Source organism: Saccopteryx bilineata, chromosome 4 (assembly GCF_036850765.1).
Source record: "Saccopteryx bilineata isolate mSacBil1 chromosome 4, mSacBil1_pri_phased_curated, whole genome shotgun sequence".
NCBI classification, from domain to species: domain Eukaryota; kingdom Metazoa; phylum Chordata; class Mammalia; order Chiroptera; family Emballonuridae; genus Saccopteryx; species Saccopteryx bilineata.
In genome coordinates, this window is record NC_089493.1 from 26,576,083 (window position 1) to 26,598,351 (window position 22,269).

The 22,269-nt window shown below is 42.6% G+C and overlaps 1 protein-coding gene across 1 annotated transcript in view; it reads left to right on the plus strand.

Moving 5' to 3' along the window:
- The first annotated feature begins 309 nt into the window (after nucleotides 1-309).
- The window catches only part of TMED10 (transmembrane p24 trafficking protein 10), a 46,571-nt gene continuing 24,611 nt past the window's right edge, over nucleotides 310-22,269 (plus strand). The window contains exons 1-2 of the mRNA XM_066278097.1: nucleotides 310-808; nucleotides 21,964-22,075. Coding sequence (XP_066134194.1) covers nucleotides 584-808; nucleotides 21,964-22,075 — 337 coding nt within the window. The 5' untranslated portion in view covers nucleotides 310-583. The remainder of the gene's footprint in view (nucleotides 809-21,963; nucleotides 22,076-22,269) is intronic.

Consider the following 22,269-nt stretch of genomic DNA (forward strand, 5'->3'; position numbering starts at 1 on the left):
ACCAGGGGCCTTCTACAACTTCTCTGAGGTCGGGCCCGCTCGCCTCGTAGCCATACAATCTTTCCGCTCAGGCTACCGAAGTTTTCCTCAAGGAGTCAACGTCGCAGCTGTCATACTAGGGCCGGTAAGGCGGCACTGGAACTGCGCAACCTCCGCCTCTGTCCCCGCCCCGCGCACCTCGACAGCGGCCCGGCCAGCCCCACAAAGGACTTTGTGGCTGTTTCCTATTGGGGCTCGGTTGCTATGGTATCACCAGCCTAAAAAGTGCTGGCATTGTTTCCGTAAGTTAAAGAAGAATTACTTCCGGGTCTGCCCTTACTGGCTATGGCTGACTGAGCAGTCCCCGAATTCAACGAAAATAAGTTTCCCTAGGGAAACTTCTCGAAAACCAGATTTAACCACCCTTAATTTGTGGGTGTGACCTGGTACCATATCCTTTCTTTCTTTTCAAAAGATTTACTATATAGTCTTCGTCTCTTTGCCAGTCTCCAAAATGGCGCCGGGCGTAGGCCAGAGGTCAGTCACGTGGGCCCTCCCGGTTCCGGCGCTGTAGAGGCCCGGGTGATGAACAGACTCCGGCACCATGTCTGGTTTGTCTGGCCCTCGAGTCCAGCGTGGCCCTTGCCAGTTAGCGTTGCTGCTCTTATTCTTGCTCGGCCCCAGCTCGGTTCTTCCCATCTCCTTCCATCTTCCTGTTAACTCCCGCAAGTGCCTTCGCGAGGAGATCCACAAGGACCTGCTGGTGACCGGCGCATACGAGATCACCGACCAGTCCGGGGGCGCGGGCGGCCTGCGCACCCACCTCAAGGTGCGGCCCTGGGTGGGGCGCAGCGGGAGACCTCCGGCGTAGGCGAGGGGAGACCGAGGGCTAGGGCTGGGGGTGTCCGGCGTGCGGAGGTCTGGAGGGCGGCTGGGCCTCCCCAGAGCGCGAAGGGCGGGCCGGGGAGACCTCCCCCTCACCTTGCCGGTTGGCGTTCGCGGGGCGGGGCTGTGCGCCAACGCTCGGGAACCACGAGCGAGGCCGCCGCGAGGTCTTGGCGGATGTGGTGACAGCTGAGCTGGGGCGACCTCGACTTGGGTCGTCGTCGGGACCGTATATCTGTGTTGGGCTTAGGTACCTTGAACTGTAACTTGGTTCTTAGAAAAAGTTTTTGGATGTTGATTATTTGTGGGGATTGGCGTCATAAGACCCACTGAAACTTGCAGGAAGATATTAGAGGCATTGAAGCTTATTGAGAACAATGAAACCTGTTATTTGTTGAGCATTTAGCTCGGTATGCGACCTTGTGCTCCTTTACATACATTTCCGTTTAGTTCCTACACTCCTCTGTGAAGTAGGTACTGTTAGCTTCATTTTACACAGAAGGAAACTGAGGCTCAGAGAGACAGTAGAATAAAGTGATCCCAGAGCTGGAATCGATTCTTAGTTTGGGAGTTGTGTAAGGTGAAAGAAAGTGCTGGAATTTTGTTCTCTCCTTCCTTTTTTTTTTTTTTCTTTCTTTTTTTTTATTTTTTTTTTTTTTTATTTTTTGTATTTTTCTGAAGTTGGAAACGGGGAGGCAGGCAGACAAGACTACCGCATGCCGCCGACCGGGATCTACCTGGCATGCCCACCAGGGGGCGATGCTCTGTTGCGACCAGAGCCATTCTAGCGCCTGAGGCAGAGGCCATGGAGCCATCCCCAGCGCCCGGGCCAACTTTGCTCCAATGGAGCCTTGGCTGCGGGAGGGGAAGAGACAGAGAGGAAGGAGAGGGGGAGAGGTGGAGAAACAGATGGGCGCCTCTCCTGTGTGCCCTGACCGGGAATCGAACCCAGGACTTATGCACACCAGGCCAACGCTCTACCACTGAGCCAACCGGCCAGGACCCTCTCCTTGCTTTTTATTTGTAATTCCAGTGATCGACTAAATGGATTATTGGTCACAAGTGGTCTGAGTCTCTAGTCCTTTCCTTGCTAGTACCCCAGAGTCTGGAGTTGGCCAAGTCTCATGTAAATTTCAACGGTACTCTCTTGGTGACAATTACTATCATCCTGTCAGTCTGGGCCCATTTTGCCATTAGGATGACTGGATTGATCTTTGAAACGTTAATATAGTTTGATATTACTCAACATTGATTACATTTTAGGTACTTTTATTCATTCACAACACACACGTGGTTTTTGTTTTGTTTTGTTTTTACAGAGAGTCAGAGAGAGCAATAGGGACAGACAGACAGGAACGGAGAGATGAGAAGCATCAATCATTAGTTTTTCGTTGTTCATTGATTGCTTTCTCATAGGGCCTTCAGCAGACGGAGTATAACCCCTTGCTCGAGCCAGCGAACTTGGGTCCAAGCTGGTGAGCTTTTGCTCAAACCAGATGAGCCCATGCTCAAGCTGGCAACCTCAGGGTCTCGAACCTGGGTCCTTGGTATCCCAGTCTGACGCTCTATGCACGTGGGGTTTTTTTGTTTGTTTGTTTCTTTTGTTGTTGTTTTTACAGAGACAGAGAGAGAGTCAGAGAGAGGGATAGACAGGGACAGACAGGTAAGGAGAGATGAGAAGCATCAATCATTAGTTTTTCGTTGGGCATTGCTACACTTTAGTTGTTCATTGATTGCTTTCTCATATGTGCCTCGACTGCGGGCCTTCAGCAAACTGAATAACCCCTTGCTCGAGCCAGCAACCTTGGGTCCAAGCTGGTGAGCTTTTGCTCAAACTAGATGAGCCGGTGCTCAAGCTGGCGACCTCGGGGTCTCGAACCTGGGTCCTCAGCATCCCAGTCCAACGCTCTATCCACTGTGCCCCCACTTGGTCAGGCTTGTTTTGTTTTTTTAACAGAGTGGGTCTTAGACTAAATAGAAAGAGACATTTTTACTTTTTAATAGCACTTAAGTATAAGAGGACCATGATTTCCAAGTATTGGAACCCAGTAGTGGTAATAGAAACTTTTCAGGGCTATTGCTCAGTGACCCATCCTTTTATTAGTCTCTTCAGGTACCAAACTAATGTCTGGCCAAGAAAGCCATGATGGCATATTAGATAGAGGCTAAAGACAATGTTTTGGTCATGGTTCTGGCCCTTCAAAGGATGTAGATAGTACATAGAATCAGAGAACAATTTGAACAAAGAAAGAGATTTGACTCTTATCTCTCCAGTGTTGACCCCTCTGATTTGTATTTATATTTTAAAAACCTTCAGTAGCTTACTGTTGTCCATCAGATAAAGTTCAAATTTCCAACATTCCCTGTAAGGCACTTCATCTGTTCCTGAAGCTTTATATATGTACTTTGTGGTTACTTCCCACTTTGCATTTTACAAATGAATGACCCTAAACAGTACCCTAAGCTCACTTATTTTCATTTTATGTTATAACCACTTGTGTTTATACCTCAGCTTCCTTATTAGATTCTTACTATCTTGAGGGCAGGATTTATCTTCATGTTCCTATTCTTCAGAATGTGGCGTACTGCCTTGGGTAAGCACTTAATAAATATAGGAACATATTGCATGACCTAATGGGAATTATATCTGTATCCAAAGCTGCTGAAGGAACTCCTAACAGGAGCCTGTATATCTACCGTACATGCTAGTATTTTGCCATTATGGATAATTGGGAGTGGTATTAGAAACTTAATTTAGAGTGGCCAGAACTCATCTCTTGATATGGACCTTGTTGGCACATCTGATTTTTCAAATGAAGTTAGAAATCCAGATTATGATGTGAAAACTCCTGATTTTTAAATGTGACGAACTAATTCAAATTGTTTTTGGCATTGATTTGTTTTCCGTTTTATGGAGAAGAGCAGTTTATTGACCATATACCCAGTACTCAGAATCTTAGTTACTAGGGCCTTGTCACACTGATTTCATCTTAATTGCTTCCCCCTTTCATTTATGCTGAATTGTTTTAAAATAAATCACAGTATCCTGGTATTTCAGTCCTGCATACTTCTGCATGAATCTCTTAAAATTATGAACATAATTACAGTGTTTTGCAGCTATACTCACACATCACAAGATTAATAATTTTTAATGCCATCTAATAATACCCAGCTCATGTTCAGATTTCTCCACTTGTCTCAAAAATATCTATGAAAAATAATTTGTTAACGCTCAAGTCTTTTTTGATCTAGAACCATCCACTGCCCCTCCTTCCCCTTTTTTAAAATTCTTAGTTATATGGTTGGAGTCAGTTTTCTTTACAGGACATACCTACTTTTTTTTTTTTTTACAGAGACAGAAGAGTCAGAGAGAGGGATAGACAGGGACAGACAGACAGGAATGGAGAGATGAGAAGCATCAATCATTAGTTTTTCGTTGCGCATTACGACACCTTAGTTGTTCATTGATTGCTTTCTCATATGTGCCTTGACTATGGACCTTCAGCAGACTGAATAACCTACCTTGCTCGAGCCAGTGACCTTGGGTTCAAGATGGTGAGCTTTGCTCAAACCAGATGAGCCTGCGCTCAAGCTGGCGACCTCAGGGTCTCGAACCTGGGTCCTCTGCATTGCAGTTCGACGCTCCATCCACTGCGCCACCACCTGGTCAGGCACATACTTACATTTTGAATTTATGTTTGCTTTCTTGAGGTGTCATTTAACCAGTCCTGTCCCTCATGTTTCTTGTAAAAGGAATCAGATGTAAAGACATAAATAGATTCAGGTTTATCTTTTTGGTGAGGGTATTTAATGGGTGCTGTTGTGTGTTTGAGGTGATATCATGACAGACTACCCAGTACTTTTTGTGCCCCGTAGTGCTGCTAAGATTGACCAGTGGTTTCATGTGTGTATTAGTGTCTTACTGCTGCTGTAACAGATTCCAGAACTCAGTGGCTTAACACAACACACATTTATCTTACAGTTCTTGAAGTCAGAAGTCCTAAAAGCCAGGTGTCATCAGGACAGTATTCCTTCTCATTTTAGGAGAAGGCTCTAGGGAAGAATTTGTTTCCTTGCCTTTTTCAACTTCTAGAGACTCCCTGCATTCTTTGGCTGGTGACCCCTTCTTCCATATTGAAAGCCAGTAGCTTTAAATTAGGGTGAAACAAGTTAACATAATATAGGTCTCAGGTGCCCAATTCTACAACACATCTCTGTGCACTCTATTGTGTGTTCACCCCGCATCCCAAGTCAAGTCTTTCTGTTTATGCCCCTATACTTTCTCCTACCCTCTCCCACCACCTACAACCACCTCACTGTTGTCTGTGTCCATGAAGATTTGTGTGTGTGTGTGTGACAGAGACAGAGAGAGGGACAGATAGGGACAGGCAGGCAGGAAGGGAGAGAGATGAGTAGCATCAATTTTTTGTTGTGGCACCTTGACTGAGGGGCTACAGCAGACCGAGTGACCCCTTGCTCAAGCCAGTGACCATGGGCTCAAGCTGGTGAGCCTTGCTCAAACCAGTTGAGCCCGCACTCAAGCCAGCGACCTCGGGATTTCGAACCTGGGTCCTCTACGTCCCTGTCCAACGCTGTATACACTGCACCACCACCTGGTCAGACCATGAAGGTTTTTCTTTTTGTCCTTTTTTTTTTCTCTGTCCCTCCAGCTCCATCACCTTGGTCAACCCCCACCCCCCAGCCATAGCTGTCAGCGTGTGGATTTATTTTTAAAGAATTCATCAATTAAGACCATTTGGTTATCCTGAAATTTAGAATTCATATAGGAAAGGCGGGGAAAATGCAGAATTACTTTCTTTTCTTCGATGTTTTTCAGAGTAAGGCATTGTGCTTGTCATTTTCAATATAGTCCAGAGGGTTAACTATTCTGAAATTATTTTTTGTTGTTTCAAGTTTTAGTCATTGTTTAGTCAGTTACATTCATTCCTTATGCTCATGTCTCTGGCTTCCATATATCCTTTTGACACAATCCCATTAGGCTTTGATAGCTTCCTTGTTTTGTGGAACAATAAGCTATCCTAGGCTCATCTTTTGTGTGTTCAGCACCTGATCTGGAAGTAGCTACTCCACCAAGGAGTTCTGGTTCCTTTTAGTGAGGAATGTTTAGAGACTACAAGCTGGATGTCACTTTTAAAAATTTAATATACTGCCCTGGCCGGTTGGCTCGGTGGTAGAGCGTCGGCCTGGCGTGCAGAAGTCCCGGGTTCGATTCCCAGCCAGGGCACACAGGAGAAGCGCCCATCTGTTTCTCCACCCCTCCCCCTCTCCTTCCTCTCTGTCTCTCTCTTCCCCTCCCGCAGCGAGGCTCCATTGGAGCAAAGATGGCCCGGGCGCTGGGGATGGCTCCTTGGCCTCTGCCCCAGGCACTAGAGTGGCTCTGGTCGCAACAGAGCGACGCCCCAGAGGGACAGAGCATCGCCCCCTGGTGGGCAGAGCATCGCCCCCTGGTGGACATGCCGGGTGGATCCCGGTCGGGCGCATGCGGGAGTCTGTCTGACTGTCTATCCCCGTTTCCAGCTTCAGAAAAATACAAAAAAAAAAAAAAAAATTTAATATACTGAGCAGGCCTGACCAGGATGTGGCGCAGTGGATAGAGTGATGGGAAGCAGAGGACCCAGGTTCGAAACCCTGAGGTCGCCAGCTTGAGTGAGGGGTTGCTGACTTGAGCGTGGGATCATGGGGATTATAGACATGATCCAGTGGTCACTGGCTTGAGCCCAAAGGTTGCTGGCTTGAGCCTAAGGTCACTGCTCGAGCAAGAGGTCACTCGCTCTGCTGTAGCCCCCCAGTCAGGGCACATATGAGAAATCAGTCACTGGACAACTAAGGAACTGCAACGAAGAATTGATGCTTCACATCTCTCTCCCTGTCTGTCTGTCCCTTTCTCTCTCTTTCTTGAAAAAAAATTTTTTTTTATTTTAATTTTATTTATTTATTTTTTTTTACAGAGAGAGAGAGAGTCAGAGAGCAGGATAGACAGGGACAGACAGACAGGAACAGAGAGAGATGAGAAGCATCAATCATCAGTTTTTCATTGCGCATTGCAACACCTTAATTGTTCACTGATTGCCTTCTCATACGTGCCTTGACCGCAGGCCTTCAGCAGACCGAGTAACCCCTTGCCCGAGCTAGCGACCTTGGGCTCAAGCTGGTGAGCTTTTGCTCAAACCAGATGAGCCCTCGCTCAAGCTGGCGACCTTGGGGTCTCGAACCTGGGTCTTCCGCATCCCAGTCTGACACTATATCCACTGCACCACCACCCGGTCAGGAAATTTTTTTATATTATATATTTTTTATATTATATATACATACTGAGGAGGCCACAGAATACATTTGTGGGCTTGATCTAGCTCCTAATAGTATCTGTTCACTCAGTTCTGGTTTCTCTTAAATTTTGACCACTGTGGCCGAGACTGCCTCAAGGATCCTCTCTATGCATCATTTCACCTTCTGAAGTGCAACTCCTGAGTGCAGGAATCTGGTTCAGCTCCTTTTATGCCAGCCTACATTCTAATCCTTCTCTTTGGACATAAGTCCATTTCTGGTTCAAGCAGGCATAGTTTGGGTAGAGGTTAGAACTGGAAACTGTGTACTGTAATGCAAAAGTCTGGCCAACTGGGCTTGGCATTTAGTTGTGCTCTGCATGAGGAAGTCTCTCTTAGAAGGATCTTTGTGAATGTAGTATCTTGATTGACTTGTCTAATTCACCTTCTTCCTGTCAAAGAGCACCTTAATGTCCAATAAATACATCAGTATTATCATATATCACTCTGTGTTGTAGTGTGTGTTTACCCATCTCCTCAGATAAACTAAAAGCTCCTTGAGCAGAGACTGGCTCATTCATCATTGAAATGCCTGTGTAGACAGTGCCTGGCACATAGTAGAACTTCAACATCAGGAATAAATGAACAAATGAATTGGTACTGTTCTAGCCTCATCTCTGATCTTTCCCTCTCTTCCTCTTCACTTAACTACCGACTAGCCATACTGAACACCTTCCAGTTCTGACTACAGTACAGTGTTCTCTTAACCTGGACCAGTCTTTGCCTGTACTCCTTTCCTGTCTGCTTCCATTACATCCTGTTTGGCATGACACTTTTATATAGTATGGTGCTTACTTTGTGAGCTCCTTAATGTCTTACTCATCTTTGTGTCCTCAGTTTAATGTACTGTGTAGGCATTGTTGTACAACTAAGTTAATACATAGCTTAGTGTTATTGACAAGCCTGTGGTATAGTGGAAAGAGCCTGGACCTGGAGTCAAACAGTTTTGAATTCAAATCCCAACAGCACCACCACTTATAGAGTGCATAGTCTTGGGGGAATTATAGTGCATAACCCTTTTCCTTGGGTCCGGTCCCTTGTCTGTAAGGTGGGGATGACAGATCTCAGACTTATTAGAAGGACTAATTGAAATGAGTTTTTATTGTGCCAAGCTCATGGTGATGGGCCATAGGCATTAGTACTCTTTCCTCTGTTGAATGAAAATTGAATTGCTAATCTGATTCCCCTGTCCTATATCATTGCAGTAACCAGATAAAGAACATGTTAATGGGAGTAATTCTGAGTATTTTGTTTGTGATTCTTCCATTCATTCAATAAATATTTGTTTAATATTTAGTGTATGCCAGACCTAGTTGGGGATATGGAAATGAACAGCAGACAAGGTCCGTTAACTCTGGTGGAGAACAGACAATAAACAAGTTTAAAAATACACAAAATTTCAGGTAGTAAACATAGACACTTCCTCATTACTTCAAGTCCTTAATAAAAGTCTGTTGTAGGGATTTAGAATCTCGACTCTGTTGATTTTTGAGTTGAAAATTAAATTTTCATTAAGACTAGGTGATACCATAATAGTTTAATAGGCTCTAGTACCATTTATTATTTAGAATGCTTGTGAAAATTGGAGGATGAATTCATTTTAGGGGATGAAATGAGTTGTTGTCTTAGAGTGATTTATTCTTTGGGACTAGACTGCAAAAAGAGAAAAGGCGACTGTGGGAGTTGTCACAGTCATCGCCAGAAAGGAAAGAAAAGCCCAATGGTAATAATTTAAATCATTTATACTTTTTCGGCCTCTTCCAAATAATCTAATTGGTACTCATTTTTTCATTGTAATTTTTCAAGAGTGCTAATGAAAATTAACAACCTATTTTACTAAATGAAAATGAGATTTTTAAATTTGGGTATTTACTCCGTTATGGTCCCAATCTTTCCCAACTAGTGAGAAAGCCAAATACATGAAGAATGCAGCCTTGAGTCATAAGCCTATCACAAATTATCAGGAAGCTTCTTGACAGTTGGGAAACCATTGGCTTATAAACTGCCCCTCTCTCCACTGCATGCCAAAAGCTGTATGAAAAGATAAAAGTGCGTGTGTGTATGTATGTGCGCGTGCGCACGTTCACACACGATGTAGTTTTTAGATCAGGGGTCGGGAACCTATGGCTCTCAAGCCAGATGTGGCTCTTTTGATGGCTGCATCTGGCTCGCAAACAAATCTTTAATAAAATAAAAATAACGTTAAAAATATAAAACATTCACCTGACCAGGCGGTGGCACAGTGGATAGAGCGTAGGACTGGGATGCAGAAGACCCAGGTTTGAGACCCCAAGGTCGCCAGCTTGAGCACAGGCTCATCTGGTTTGAGCAAGGCTCACCAGCTTGGACCCAAGGTCGCTGGCTCAAGCAAGGGGTTACTCGGTCTGCTGAAGGCCCAGGGTCAAGGCACATATGAGAAAGCAATCAATGAACAACTAAGGTGTCGCAACAAAAAAATGATTGATGCTTCTCATCTCTCTCCGTTCCCATCTGTCTGTCCCTAACTATCCCTCTCTCTGACTCTGTCTCTGTAAAAAAATAAAACAAAAACCAAAAACAAAACAAAAATATAAAACATTCTCATGTATTACAATTCATTCATTTCCTACCGCTCATGTTCATGGTTGCGGGTGGCTGGAGCCAATCACAGCTGTCCTCCGGGACAACACCAAATTTTTATTGGATAATGCATAACGTACACGGGTCGTTGTATGGCTCTCATGGAATTACATTTTAAAATATGTGGCATTCATGGCTCTCTCAGCCAAAAAGGTTCCCAACCCCTGTTTTAGATTATTTTATTTGGAACAGTTATATTTCAGCTTATTACTGTTGTCTGTACAGAAGGTTGATCTTTTTCTGTTGGGAAAAGTGTGTCTGTTTCAAATTTACATTTGCTGTGACTGTTCAGTATGTTAGAAACAAGTCAGTAAATAGGTGGTTAGTACAGAAGGGTAATTGGTACATTAACATTTTTTTTAAGATTTTTATTTATTCATTTTAGAGTGAGGGGAGAGAGAGAGAGAGAGAGAGAGAGAGAGAGAGAGAGAGAGAAGGGGAGGAGGAGCAGGAAGCATCAACTTCCATATGTGCCTTGACCAGGCAAGCCCAGGGTTTTGAACCAGAGACCCCAGCATTCCAGGTCAGTGCTTTATCCACTGCGCCACCACAGGTCAGGCTTGGTACATTAACATTTAACTTATTTTTAGAGAGAGAGCAAGAGAGAGGGACAGACAGACTAAAAGGGAAAGAGATGAGAAGCATCAATTTTTTGTGTGTGTGTGACAGAGACAGAGTCAGAGAGAAGGACAGATAGGGACAGGCAGACAGGAATGTAGAGAGATGAAAAGCATCAGTTCTTCATTGCGGAACCTTAGTTGTTCATTGATTGCTTTCTTATATGTGCCTTGATGGGGGGGTGGGAGGGCTACAGCAGACTGAGTGACACCTTGCTCGAGCCAGCGACCTTGGACTCAAGCTGGTAAGCTTTGCTCAAAACAGATGAGCCTGCACTCAAGCTGACGACCTTGGAGTTTCGAACCTGGGTCCTCTGCATCCCAGTCCTACGCTCTATCCACTGCGCCACCGCCTGGTCAGGTGAGAAGCATCAATTCTTCCTTGAGGCATCATAGTTGTTCATTGATTGCTTTCTCATATGTGCCTTGACGGGGGGGGGGGGGGGGGCTGCAGCAGAGTGAGTGACCCCTTGCTCAAGCCAGCAACCATGGGATCATGTTATGATCCCTTGCTCAAGCCAGCAACCTCAGGGTTTAGAACCTGAGTCCTCAGTATCCCAGTCCAACGCTCTATCCAATGTGCCACCAACTAGTCAGGCGGTATGTTAACATTTAATAATATTAAAATCTAGTTTCTTTCCATATTATATCCAAAATTTCTAGTTCTAGTTTTAAATTAAAACCAAACCTTATTTTTCCTTGCCATACAAACTAAACAATATGATAAATCATTTAAATCTCTCCTATTCAGTAAACAGTTGTCCACAGTCATCTCTGTTTTGAACTGATCTAGACAAAGAGTACTGCTTATAATTTGAAATTGGACACCATATCTTTATGATGACTTCTGAAGACTGAGTTCAGTTTCTAGGAAAATGGAACGGATTTATAGAAGTAATCTAGTGGGATGCAGTGACTCTGTGCTGTTTCTTGTGTGAATTGCTGACTGGTGGTTGATCCTGAGCCATGGCCCCCATACGCATACACAGCCTGGCAGCTTGGACAGTAGAGCCCTCTGTGAAATCAGCCAGCTGGCCACAAACCAGAATTTGGGCTCCCAAACAAGTCTCTGACTTGAGGGAGGTTGATGTCATCTGCTTTATTCTGTGTCCGACCTCATTGTTCCACATAACGTGTGGGAAATCAAGGGACTAGTTGTTAAGAAAGAACAAGGCCTTGTTTGTGCCTAAAAGGGTCACACTGGAGGTTTTTACCGTAAATAACTTTGGAACAGTATGAGAAAAAACATTTGATCAGGCTTCGCCCCCGCAGTAGTATTGTTAGGGCAGCTACTGGTCTTTCCTTCTCCCTTCCTCCTCCTCCTCTTTCTTCCCCCTCTCTTCCCCCCACCCTTTCCCCCTCACTCCCACACCCAGTCAAGCATGATGTATTACTGCTTGTGTTAGTTACTGTAGCAGATGCTGATAGAAGCAGGAAGAGACCGTCTCTCCATAATCATCCCAGTGCCTGGAAATTTTCCGTTTCTAGTTTTTGACACTTCTACTAGCCTCCTTAAGAAGCAATTCTTCTGTGCTGTGCTATTCCATTGCTGACTTGTGTTGGAAATGTAAAAGAATTTGGTGTTGCTAAATGCTGTTTGTGGTTTAAGCTTGACTTTGTTCTGAGTTAGATCTAAATGTGATCCTTTGATTTCAGGGAGGCATTTGACAGACTTGGACTTGGTATTTGCTCTTGTTTGAAAGATCAGGGTAAAGTAGTTCATGTCCATTAAATATAGCTTCTACATTATCAGAGTAGTCCTTGCTCCTTGTGTTCGAGAACAGTGGTGACTTGTGGTAGCCATTTAAAAATATGTCTAATACTATTTTTCTAGTTTTAAACTACAGCATCTTCATTGATTGAGTGTTCTTTCTTCTTTTTTATATCTTAAAATAATAGACCCCATGGTGCAGGATTTACTTATGAATTGTTAACTAAATGAAGGGTATAGACCAGTGGTAGTCAACCTGATCCCTACCGCCCACTAGTGGGCATTCCAGCTTTCATGGTGGGCAGTAGCGGAGCAACCAAAGTATAAATAAAAAGATAGATTTAACTAGAGTAAGTTGTTTTATAAAGATTTATTCTGCCAAACTTAGCAAAAATCCGACATAAAGTATTTGGTAAGTAATTATTATTATAGGCTTTAATTTGCTGTAACTCTGCTTTATAAATTTTATAAAGTAAAGTACTTCCCTACTTTATAAATCACCATTACTGTGGAACTGGTGGGCAGTTAGAAAATTTTACTACTAACAGAAATACAAAAGTGGGCGGTAGGTATAAGAAGGTTGACTACCCCTGGTGTAGACCCACAACCCCTGATCATTATATATACACACACCATTCTCCCCCTCTTCCATGTAGTTTATTGCTCATTAGATTAAAAAACTCATGCTGGGAGTCGTCTTGTATTTCTTGCTATCCCTTGTTTACCTGTCTGCCTTTTTCTTTCTGTTTCCATGCAGTAACCATTTGGATCCTAATCATTTTGGGATTTAGTCAGTGTAGGGAACTTTATCCAGCTTGCAATCCATTTCACCGTTAGGTTGGAAGTATGGTTAGTGACCTAAATATTTATGGAGTTCTGAGTTATCACTAACAAACAATTACAATAATAATAATGCTAATAATGACAATAATAACATTAATTGAGTGCTTGCCATGTGCCAGACACTGATCTAGACCCTTTATCTGTATTAAATTTAATCCTCACAGTAGCCTCATGAAGTTTGTGCTATTGTCTTCATTTTACATATGAGGCACAGAGAGGTTAAAGAACATACCCAAGGCCGTGTAGCTAGTAAGTGGCATAATTGTTATTTGAACACAGACCTGAGGTCTGACTCTAGAACAGGGGTCGGGAACCTTTTTGGCTGAGAGAGCCATGAACGCCACATATTTTAAAATGTAATTCCGTGAAAGCCATACAATGACCCGTGTACGTTACACATTATCCAATAAAAATTTGGTGTTGTCCCAGAGGACAGCTGTGATTGGCTCCAGCCACCCGCAACCATGAACATAAACGGTAGGAAATGAATGGATTGTAATACATGAGAATGTTTTATATTTTTAACATTATTTTTTTATTATTAAAGATTTGTCTGCGAGCCAGATGTAGCCATCAAAAGAGCCACATCTGGCTCGTGAGCCATAGGTTCCCGACCCCTGCTCTAGAACCTCAGTCTAGCTACTAACTAAGCTGTACTGTCTCAAAGGGAGAAAAGGATAGGTGTCTCTGTTTCAGTTCATTTTTTTCAATGTATATATAGAGCTTCTATAGGGACTTGCTATTTCTAAATCCCTGTGTTTGTTATTAAGGATCTACAAAATTGATGGTTATCCTTAAAATAATATGTAACATCATATGTTCAGTATTATACTACGGACTAATCATGGAGTGCAGTTGCGAGCCTGTTTGAAGGTTACATCTTCAGATTTTCACCAACTACAACAAAGCCACAAGCTGACTGACCTGCTGCTATTGTAGCACTCCAGGAAAAGAAGTTTGCTTTTCATTTTGTTTTTGTTTTTAAACCATATTCTTGGACTGGTAGGATATTAAGCTGATTCAACAAATGAAAGCAATGTGTAACTTGTACCAGTAGGAAGAAGCAGACTTGCCACCTCCCCCCATGGGTCATATGTAATTTTGTAGGAATACGTTTAGACAGTCCAAATAAACTTTTTGTAACATCTCATTTAAAAAGTATGTGAAAATGCTTGTTTTCTGAGTAGACTAAAAATATCTTGAGAATCCAGAGAGAAGTGTGTATATATATGTGTGCTTGACTTCATTTAAAATATTTTTTAAATTTTTTATTGTAGTACAGTATCAGGTTTACAGAAAAACAGTGAAGATAATACAGTTCCCATATACCCCCCCCCCATCGGTTTCCCCTGTTGTTAACTTTTTATATAAATACGGTATCTTACATTTGTCATACTGAGTAACCCAGTGTTGACACATTATTATTTGTGTTTTCCATTGATTTTTGAGAGAGAAACATCAACTCATTGTTCCTCTTAGTTTTGCACCCATTGATTGCTTCTCATACACTCCCTGACTGGGGCTTGAACCAGTGACCTCAGGGTCAATCTGGTGCCTTCAGGATTGATCTGGAGACCCAGGGAACCAACCGGCAACCTCGGCACTCTGGGACAATGCTCTATCCACTGCGCCACCGGCCAAGGCAACACATTATTATCTACAGTCCATACTTTATTCAGATTTCCTTAGTTTATGCCTTAGTTATTTCCTTAGTTCATTATTTCCTAATGTCCTTTTTTTTCTGTTCCAAAATCCCATCCTGGATATATATTATAATTAGCTCCTCTTGATTATGACAATTTCTCAGAATTTTCTTTCTTCTTCTTTTTTTTTTTTTTTTAACTACCTTGTGAGTTTTGAGATGTACTAGTCAAGTGTTTTATAGGGTGCCCCTCTTGGGATTTGTCTGATGTTTTCCTCATGAGAAAACTGAGATTTGGGGAGGGAGATTATAGAGTTAACATGTCATTTTCATCACATCATGTTAGTGGAGCTTACTGTCAGCATGATTTATCACTGTTGATGTTGATCATGATCATCTGGCTGAGGTTGAGTTTGTCAGGTTTTTCTACTATCAGTTTACTTTTTCCCCCTTTCCATACAGTGCTTTTTGCGAGGAAGTCACTATTGGCAGCCCACACTTAAGGGGTGGAGAATTATTCTTGACATCTTTGAGGGTGCTGTTTCTTTCTTTTTCTAAATTTATTGATTAAAAAAAAATATTTTTTTTACAGCGATAGAGAGAGAGTCAGAGAGAGGGATAGATAGGGACAGGACAGACAGGAATGGAGAGAGATGAGAAGCATCAGTTCTTCATTGCAGCACCTTAGTTGTTCATTGATTGATTTCTCATATGTGCCTTGACCGCGGGCCTTCAGCAGACTGAGTAACCCCTTGCTTGAGCCAGCGACCTTGGGTCCAAGCTGGTGAGCTTTTTCTTTTTCTGCTCAAGCCAGATGAGCCTGCGCTCAAGCTGGCGACCTCAGGGTCTTGAACTTGGGTCCTTCCGCATCCCAGTCCGACGTTCTGTCCACTGTGCCACCGCCTGCTCAGGCAAGGGTACTGTTTTTACAACAGTTATTTGAGAGTCTGTTGAACAGGAGATTTCTCTCTCTTCCCTTGTTTAATTTTTAATAGTATGGATTCATGGATATTTATTTTGTACTTTGGGTTATAATCCAAATACTACTTTATTTTCTTGCTCAAATTATTTCAGCTTTGACTACTGGGACCACTTTCATGGGGCTCCTGTGTCCTTTTGACATATCCCCATTCTTTTTTTTCCAATTTGTTTTGTTTTTGAGCACTTCCTTCCTTTTTAGCACTGCAAGATGCTCCAGACTCATCTTGTATATTTCCTGCCTTAGACCTGGGATGAGCCATTTCTCCAAAGAGACCTGGTTCTTTTTATCAAAGAATGGCATTAGGAACTGAGATCTGGGTGGAAAATATTATTTTTAAGACATCTTTTTCCAGCACTTTATTTATTTACAGACTATGGTAACAGCAAGTGACCAAAAGTAGTTTCAGCCTTCTTGCAGCTTTAGAGTAAGGCTGGGAATTCTGTGAGCTACAAGAGGAGCTAGAACGGGAAGAGAAGTGGTTGTGCTAAAGGGCAGAGAAGCAGAGCACAGGAGCATTCATCCAGTTCCTTCAGGTCCCAGCTCTGCGTTAGGTCAGGCAGATCATATGGAAGGTCACTAAAAGTACCCATTTGAACTGTAGGAAGGCCGTGGTTGAAAATGGAGTGTCTGTTGGTCACAGTCCTTTCGCAAGGAACTTCCAGATAAGTTGTTCTTGGTATTTAGTTCTAGGAAAGTTATCTCTGAAGATAAATTTCTGAGATTTCATCAGAAAACAAACGATGTGTAACCTAACTTGCTTAATTCAGGTTGATAGTGCCTGTTTGTTTCTTCCTTCAGGAATTCTCTGTTCTCTTTTATTCCTAATTGTTTTATTGCCTAGTGTTTAGGCGTAAGCTCCTTGAAAGTCTTTTTGAAGTAGGCAGGGTTTTATCTTTAATTTTATTTTATTTTTGTATTTTCGTATTTTTCTGAAGTTGGAAACAGGGAGGCAGTCAGACAGACTCCCGCATGCGCCCGACCGGGATCCACCCGGCCCTGGCCAGTTGGCTCAGTGGTAGAGCGTCGGCCTGGCGTGCAGGAGTCCCGGGTTCGATTCCCGGCCAGGGCACACAGGAGAAGCGCCCATCTGCTTCTCCACCTCTCCCCCTCTCCTTCCTCTCTGTCTCTCTCTTCCCCTCCCGCAGCCAGGACTCCATTGGAGCAAAGTTGGCCCGGGTGCTGGGGATGGCTCTATGGCCTCTGCCTCAGGTGCTAGAGTGGCCCTGGTTGCAATAGAGTGATACTCCAGATGGGCAGAGCATCGCCCCCCTGGCAGGGTATTATCTTGAATGTTAGGTAAAGGAATAGGAGCAGGCTTTCCAGTCACTGCCTAGAATGGTCCAAGAAAATTCAGTTCTAAATGAGTTTGTATTCCCAGTGACCTCCGTTCTCACTTATTTAACAGTTTCAGTGTGAGAATATTCACATATTCTTGCCTGACCAGGCAGTGGCACAGTGAATAGAGCATCGGACTGGGATGTGGAGGACCCAGGTTTGGGACCCTGAGGTTGCCAGCTTGAGCGAGGGCTTATCTGGTTTGAGCAAGGCTCACCAGCTTGAGCCCAAGGTTGCTGGCTCGAGCAAGGGGTCACTCAATGTGCTGTAGCCCCACGGTCAAGGAACATATGAGAAGTCAATCAATGAACAACTAAGGAACCGCAACGAAGAATTGATGTTTCTCATTTCTCTCCCTTCCTGTCTGTCTATCCCTCTCTCTGACTCTTCCTGTCTCTGCCACAAAAAAAAAAAGAGGAATATTCACATATTCTTGACATCAGCTACTCTGCACATACAATTAACACTTTTTCCCCTACTTTTTTTTTTTATTTATTTATTCATTTTAGAGAGGAAAGGGAGAGACAGAGAGAGAGAAGGGGGGGGAGGAGCTGGAAGCATCAACTCCCATATGTGCCTTGACCAGGCAAGCCCAGGGTTTCCAACCAGCGCCCTCAGCATTTCCAGGTCAACTCTTTATCCACTGTGCCACCACAGGTCAGGCCTTTTTCCCCTACTTTTTAAGTTGTGACCTTTGGTTTGCTTTTCTTTAGAAGGTATTATCTAGAAACAATTCTTTATTACTTCCTATTCCTTGATGTTATATGGAAAAAATTTATGGCTTGATACTACCCTTATCTATTTAAGAACTTTACAGTACATAGTATTGTGTTTTTCACTGTTAAAAGGGGAAGAAAAGAGTCCTTGAAGGGCTTGCTGTTAGAGTAGGTGAAAGTGGCAGTTAGTTATTATTACCCAGGACGTTCTCTAGTAGGATTTAAAAGGGGGAAAAATAAAATCTCAGTTCTTGAGATACCAAATGATCTTTTAAGGTGATCTATAATCAGAACATTTTCATTATAGGAAATTTAAAACCATCATTTCAGCCTATTAGACTTTGCCAGCTCTGGCTAGTCACTGAGCTTGGCCCAGTTTTCTACTCCCTAATATTAGCTACCTGCTGATTTATGTAATTATGTTGGGGTTAGGACATGTAGCTTTTTTCCCCCTTAGAATCAGTGGCTTGGTTCCTAAATAGCTGTAAAGTTATCGAGAATTCTACTGATTTTCAGAAAAATTCTAGGATCTTTTAGAATGCCCAGCAGTCCATAAGAGCCTGACATGAAGGTTAAGGTGTCCGGTTGCCTGAATGGATTTTCAAATTTCTAGATAATGATCCTCATATAGTTCTGTCAACTCAGTGTCATGAGGAATGTAGAAATGTGGAGGGCCTGAGGGAATTGTGATCATTATCACACACTATTTCTGGGAGGTAAATTTTCTGGATGGTAAAAAAGGTACAGGCAGTGATGGGTCCTTTACCTTTAGCCTCTTGTAAATCATTTGAGTTTTTGCCCTACAATGAATTTCTTTTTTTTATTTATTAACTTGAGAGACAGAGAAGACCGGGAATTGAACCCACAACCTTGGTATATCGGAATGATGCTTCAACCAACTAAGCTACCTGGCCATGGCTGAATTTCTATTTCTGTATTTTTTAAATTTTTTCCATTGATTTGAGAGAGAGAGAGAGAAAGGGAGTAGGGAAAGAGATAGAGAAGTATCAACCTATTTCACTTAGTTGTTCCATTTAGTTGTGCACTCATTGATTGCTTCTCATGCGTGCCATGACAGGGGTTTAAACCCCTAACCTCTGGTGTACCAGGATGACACTTGATCCACTGAGCCACCTGGCTAGGGCCCAGGGCTGGATTTGTAATACATTTTCAAATTTTATATGATAGAATCAACAAAGCAAGAGATTTGCTTAAATGGATGCATGATTGCAGTTTCTCAGTACAATGTAGAAGAGGAAAATTTAAACAATTTTTACCCCTCTGAGTACTATTTGAAGGTGTGGATTGTACAAGAGTCTTTCAGAAAAGCATGGCAGACTTCTTAATTCATTCTACAAATTACTCAATAAAGATTTTTGCCAATACCTTAGTAAATAGTTTTCTGACCTACATCTAAGCTCTTTTATCATAGAGTATCCTTAAATTACTTTTTTATTTGAAGAATGCTTTTACTATCTTAGGAGAATACAAAGATCATAAGCTGTTATTCTAGGAAATAAGATGGCAAAATGTGTGCCAAATTTTATAAGCCCGATCAAGTTGGGTTGTTTGTTCTAGGCCAATGACCTGCCCTCTTTCTTTGCCTGACCGAAGATGATGACATCTGTGATGACTGTTGAGTACTATACCCTTGATGTTCATTCCCTCTGTCCTCTATTGGTTTCATTTACATTTAAACATTTCTAGTAACCTGTAATCCTTTCCTTTTCCCTGAAGAATAATCTAGTATAGTGAGCAAATCTGGAAGCTTATTTTTAGAGTTTTTAGATTATCTGGAATATGAAAATCAGTTATTCCTAACACTGTCTTTTTTTTTTTTTTTTTTTTCTGAAGCTGGAAACGGGGAGAGACAGTCAGACAGACTCCCGCATGCGCCCGACCGGGATCCACCCGGCACGCCCACCAGGGGCGACGCTCTGCCCACCAGGGCGCGATGCTCTGCCCCTCCGGGGCGTCGCTCTGCCGCGACCAGAGCCACTCTAGCGTCTGGGGCAGAGGCCAAGGAGCCATCCCCAGCGCCCGGGCCATCTTTGCTCCAATGGAGCCTTGGCTGCGGGAGGAGAAGAGAAAGACAGAGAGGAAGGAGGGGGGGAGAAGCAAATGGGCGCTTCTCCTATGTGCCCTGGCCGGGAATCGAACCCAGGTCCCCCGCACGCCAGGCCGACGCTCTACCGCTGAACCAACCAGCCAGGGCCTGTACAGATTCTTAATTGCCTTTCCATTTTGTACCAAACGAAATTTAAACTCTTTAGCATGGAGTTGCAATTCTGTATGATTGGGTCAGTACCTCTCCAACCACTTAATCTTTCTGTGCCTCACTTTTCTCCTGTGGAACATGGGGGAAATAATAGTTCTTACTTAGAGGTTATACTGAAGATTAAGTTAAAATGCATATAAAACACTTGGCATGGTATTTGACACTTAGTGCTCTATAATACTAGCTATTAGCATTATGATACCATGTTTAGTTTTGTTGTTTTTCCTGGATCCCAGTCCTTCATATTTGCCGTCTTTTCTACCCTGAATGTCCGTATCCCAGTTCTTCCCTTCATTGCAACTCATCCTTGAGGACTCGCCTCATGTGTCATCTCCTCCATGATATACTTTCTGACTGTCCATAGTCCTGGGGCACCTGTGCATACCTCTAGTAGTATACTTTTTACATTGTAGTGAAGTTTTGTTTCTCATTTCTCTCCTTAGACTTTTAAACCCTTTAAAGATAGGAACTAACGTACACATCCTTGTTTCCCCAACGACCAGCACAGATGATGCATCTTAAATGCTTGACAAAGTCATGAATGATCAACATCATTCATGGCAGAAGATACTTGATTACTATTACTGCTGTTATTGTTAGGAAATTTAGAAGATGTTATAAAACCTTTTTAATTAACCCATTGTTTAAAATTCTGTCTAGCTATAATAACTATTTGTTATTGTTTTTCCCCAAAAAACAAAATAACTTTACTTCTGACCATAAGTGATAGAAAATCAAAAGAAAGCAAGTATAAAGAGATGTCACTACTCAGCAATAACTAGTGAAGTGCTTTAAATATATAAGCTTATATGTGTGTTCAATTTTCGTATTTAAAATCTCACCTATAAATGAATCTTGTTTTGCAAACAATATTAGAAAAGAAATCTAGTTAAATATAATGAAGCCACTGTTTTGTGTTTCACATTGCAAGTAACTTCCATCTCAAGTAATGAAATTCTGACCTGTGGTGGCGCAGTGGATAAAGCGTCGACCTGGAAATGCTGAGGTCGCCAGTTTGAAACCCTGGGCTTGCCTGGTCAAGGCACATATGGGAGTTGATGCTTCCAGCTCCTCCTCACCTTCTCTCTCTCTCCCTCTCTTTCTCTCTCCTCTCTAAAATGAATAATAATAAAAAAAACAAAAACAAAATCAAGTAATGAAATTATCCTCTACTAAGAGAACCATGTGCTTTAGAAAAGAAGTCTGAGATCCAGTCTGTCATAGTACCGTGTCATTCCCTTCTTTATAGGTGACCATTCACTTACCAGTACATGCCACCTTCTGTGCTTACAGGCCATTCTCTAAGAGTGGAGCAGCTTAAGTTTGGAGAACGACAGCTAAGAACTTGTTAGAAAGACATCATTTGTGGAAACCAAGGATAACCTTTTGTAGGAGAACCTTCTTGTTTATATCCTGGGCTTCCCTCCGCCTGCCCCCCCCCCCAATGTAGCCACTGATATAATTGACATGACATTTGTAGGAATAAATCTACCAGGTTTTAATCCATGCCTGCCTTTTCCTTCTCTCCTTATATCAGCCCATGCCACTCTCCACCCCACCCCAACCCCAACCCCAACCCAGTCAAGATTTATTTTATAGAAAAAGTGTGTTCTTATATATATTTATCCTTTTTGTAGTATATTCTTTTGGTAATCGTCCACTTCCATTTTTGTGACATGTCCCTTTCTGGAAAATGATACTGTTCTACATTCTATAAAGTAAACATTTGTTACTAAAACCAATTTATATCTCAACTGTCATTCTATAGTGGCAACAGATTTTAGCCTCCAGTGTGGATCGGCTGTTTGAATGAGTGAAATTTGCTGTGTTTAAGTTCATCCACTAATTAAATTCCTGTCTTTGAGGATGGTTGGAACATAGTCATCATATGAGGGATGTCAGCTGGTCAAGACATCCCTCGTATGATGTGTTTCTTTCCACTTAACCAGTTTCTCTCAGTTTTCTTCCTCAGTGTTATTTGCTGCCTGTTCTTACTTACTTTTTTATTTTAGATCACGGATTCTGCTAGCCACATTCTGTACTCCAAGGAAGATGCAACCAAGGGGAAATTTGCCTTTACCACTGAAGATTATGACATGTTCGAAGTGTGTTTTGAGAGCAAGGGTAAGTAATCAGAATGTTGTCTGTCCCTGAGTTAAATGTCTTCTCTCAAGTTAGAGTGTGAACTTTATCTCTTAGGCCAGCAGAGAGAGGAGATGCAAGCTACATTTGTGGAGGTACACACACATATAAGTGAAAGTGGCATTCTTTATGTGCAGGAATAGGCACTTCTTAAATGCTATGACACGCTTGGTGTG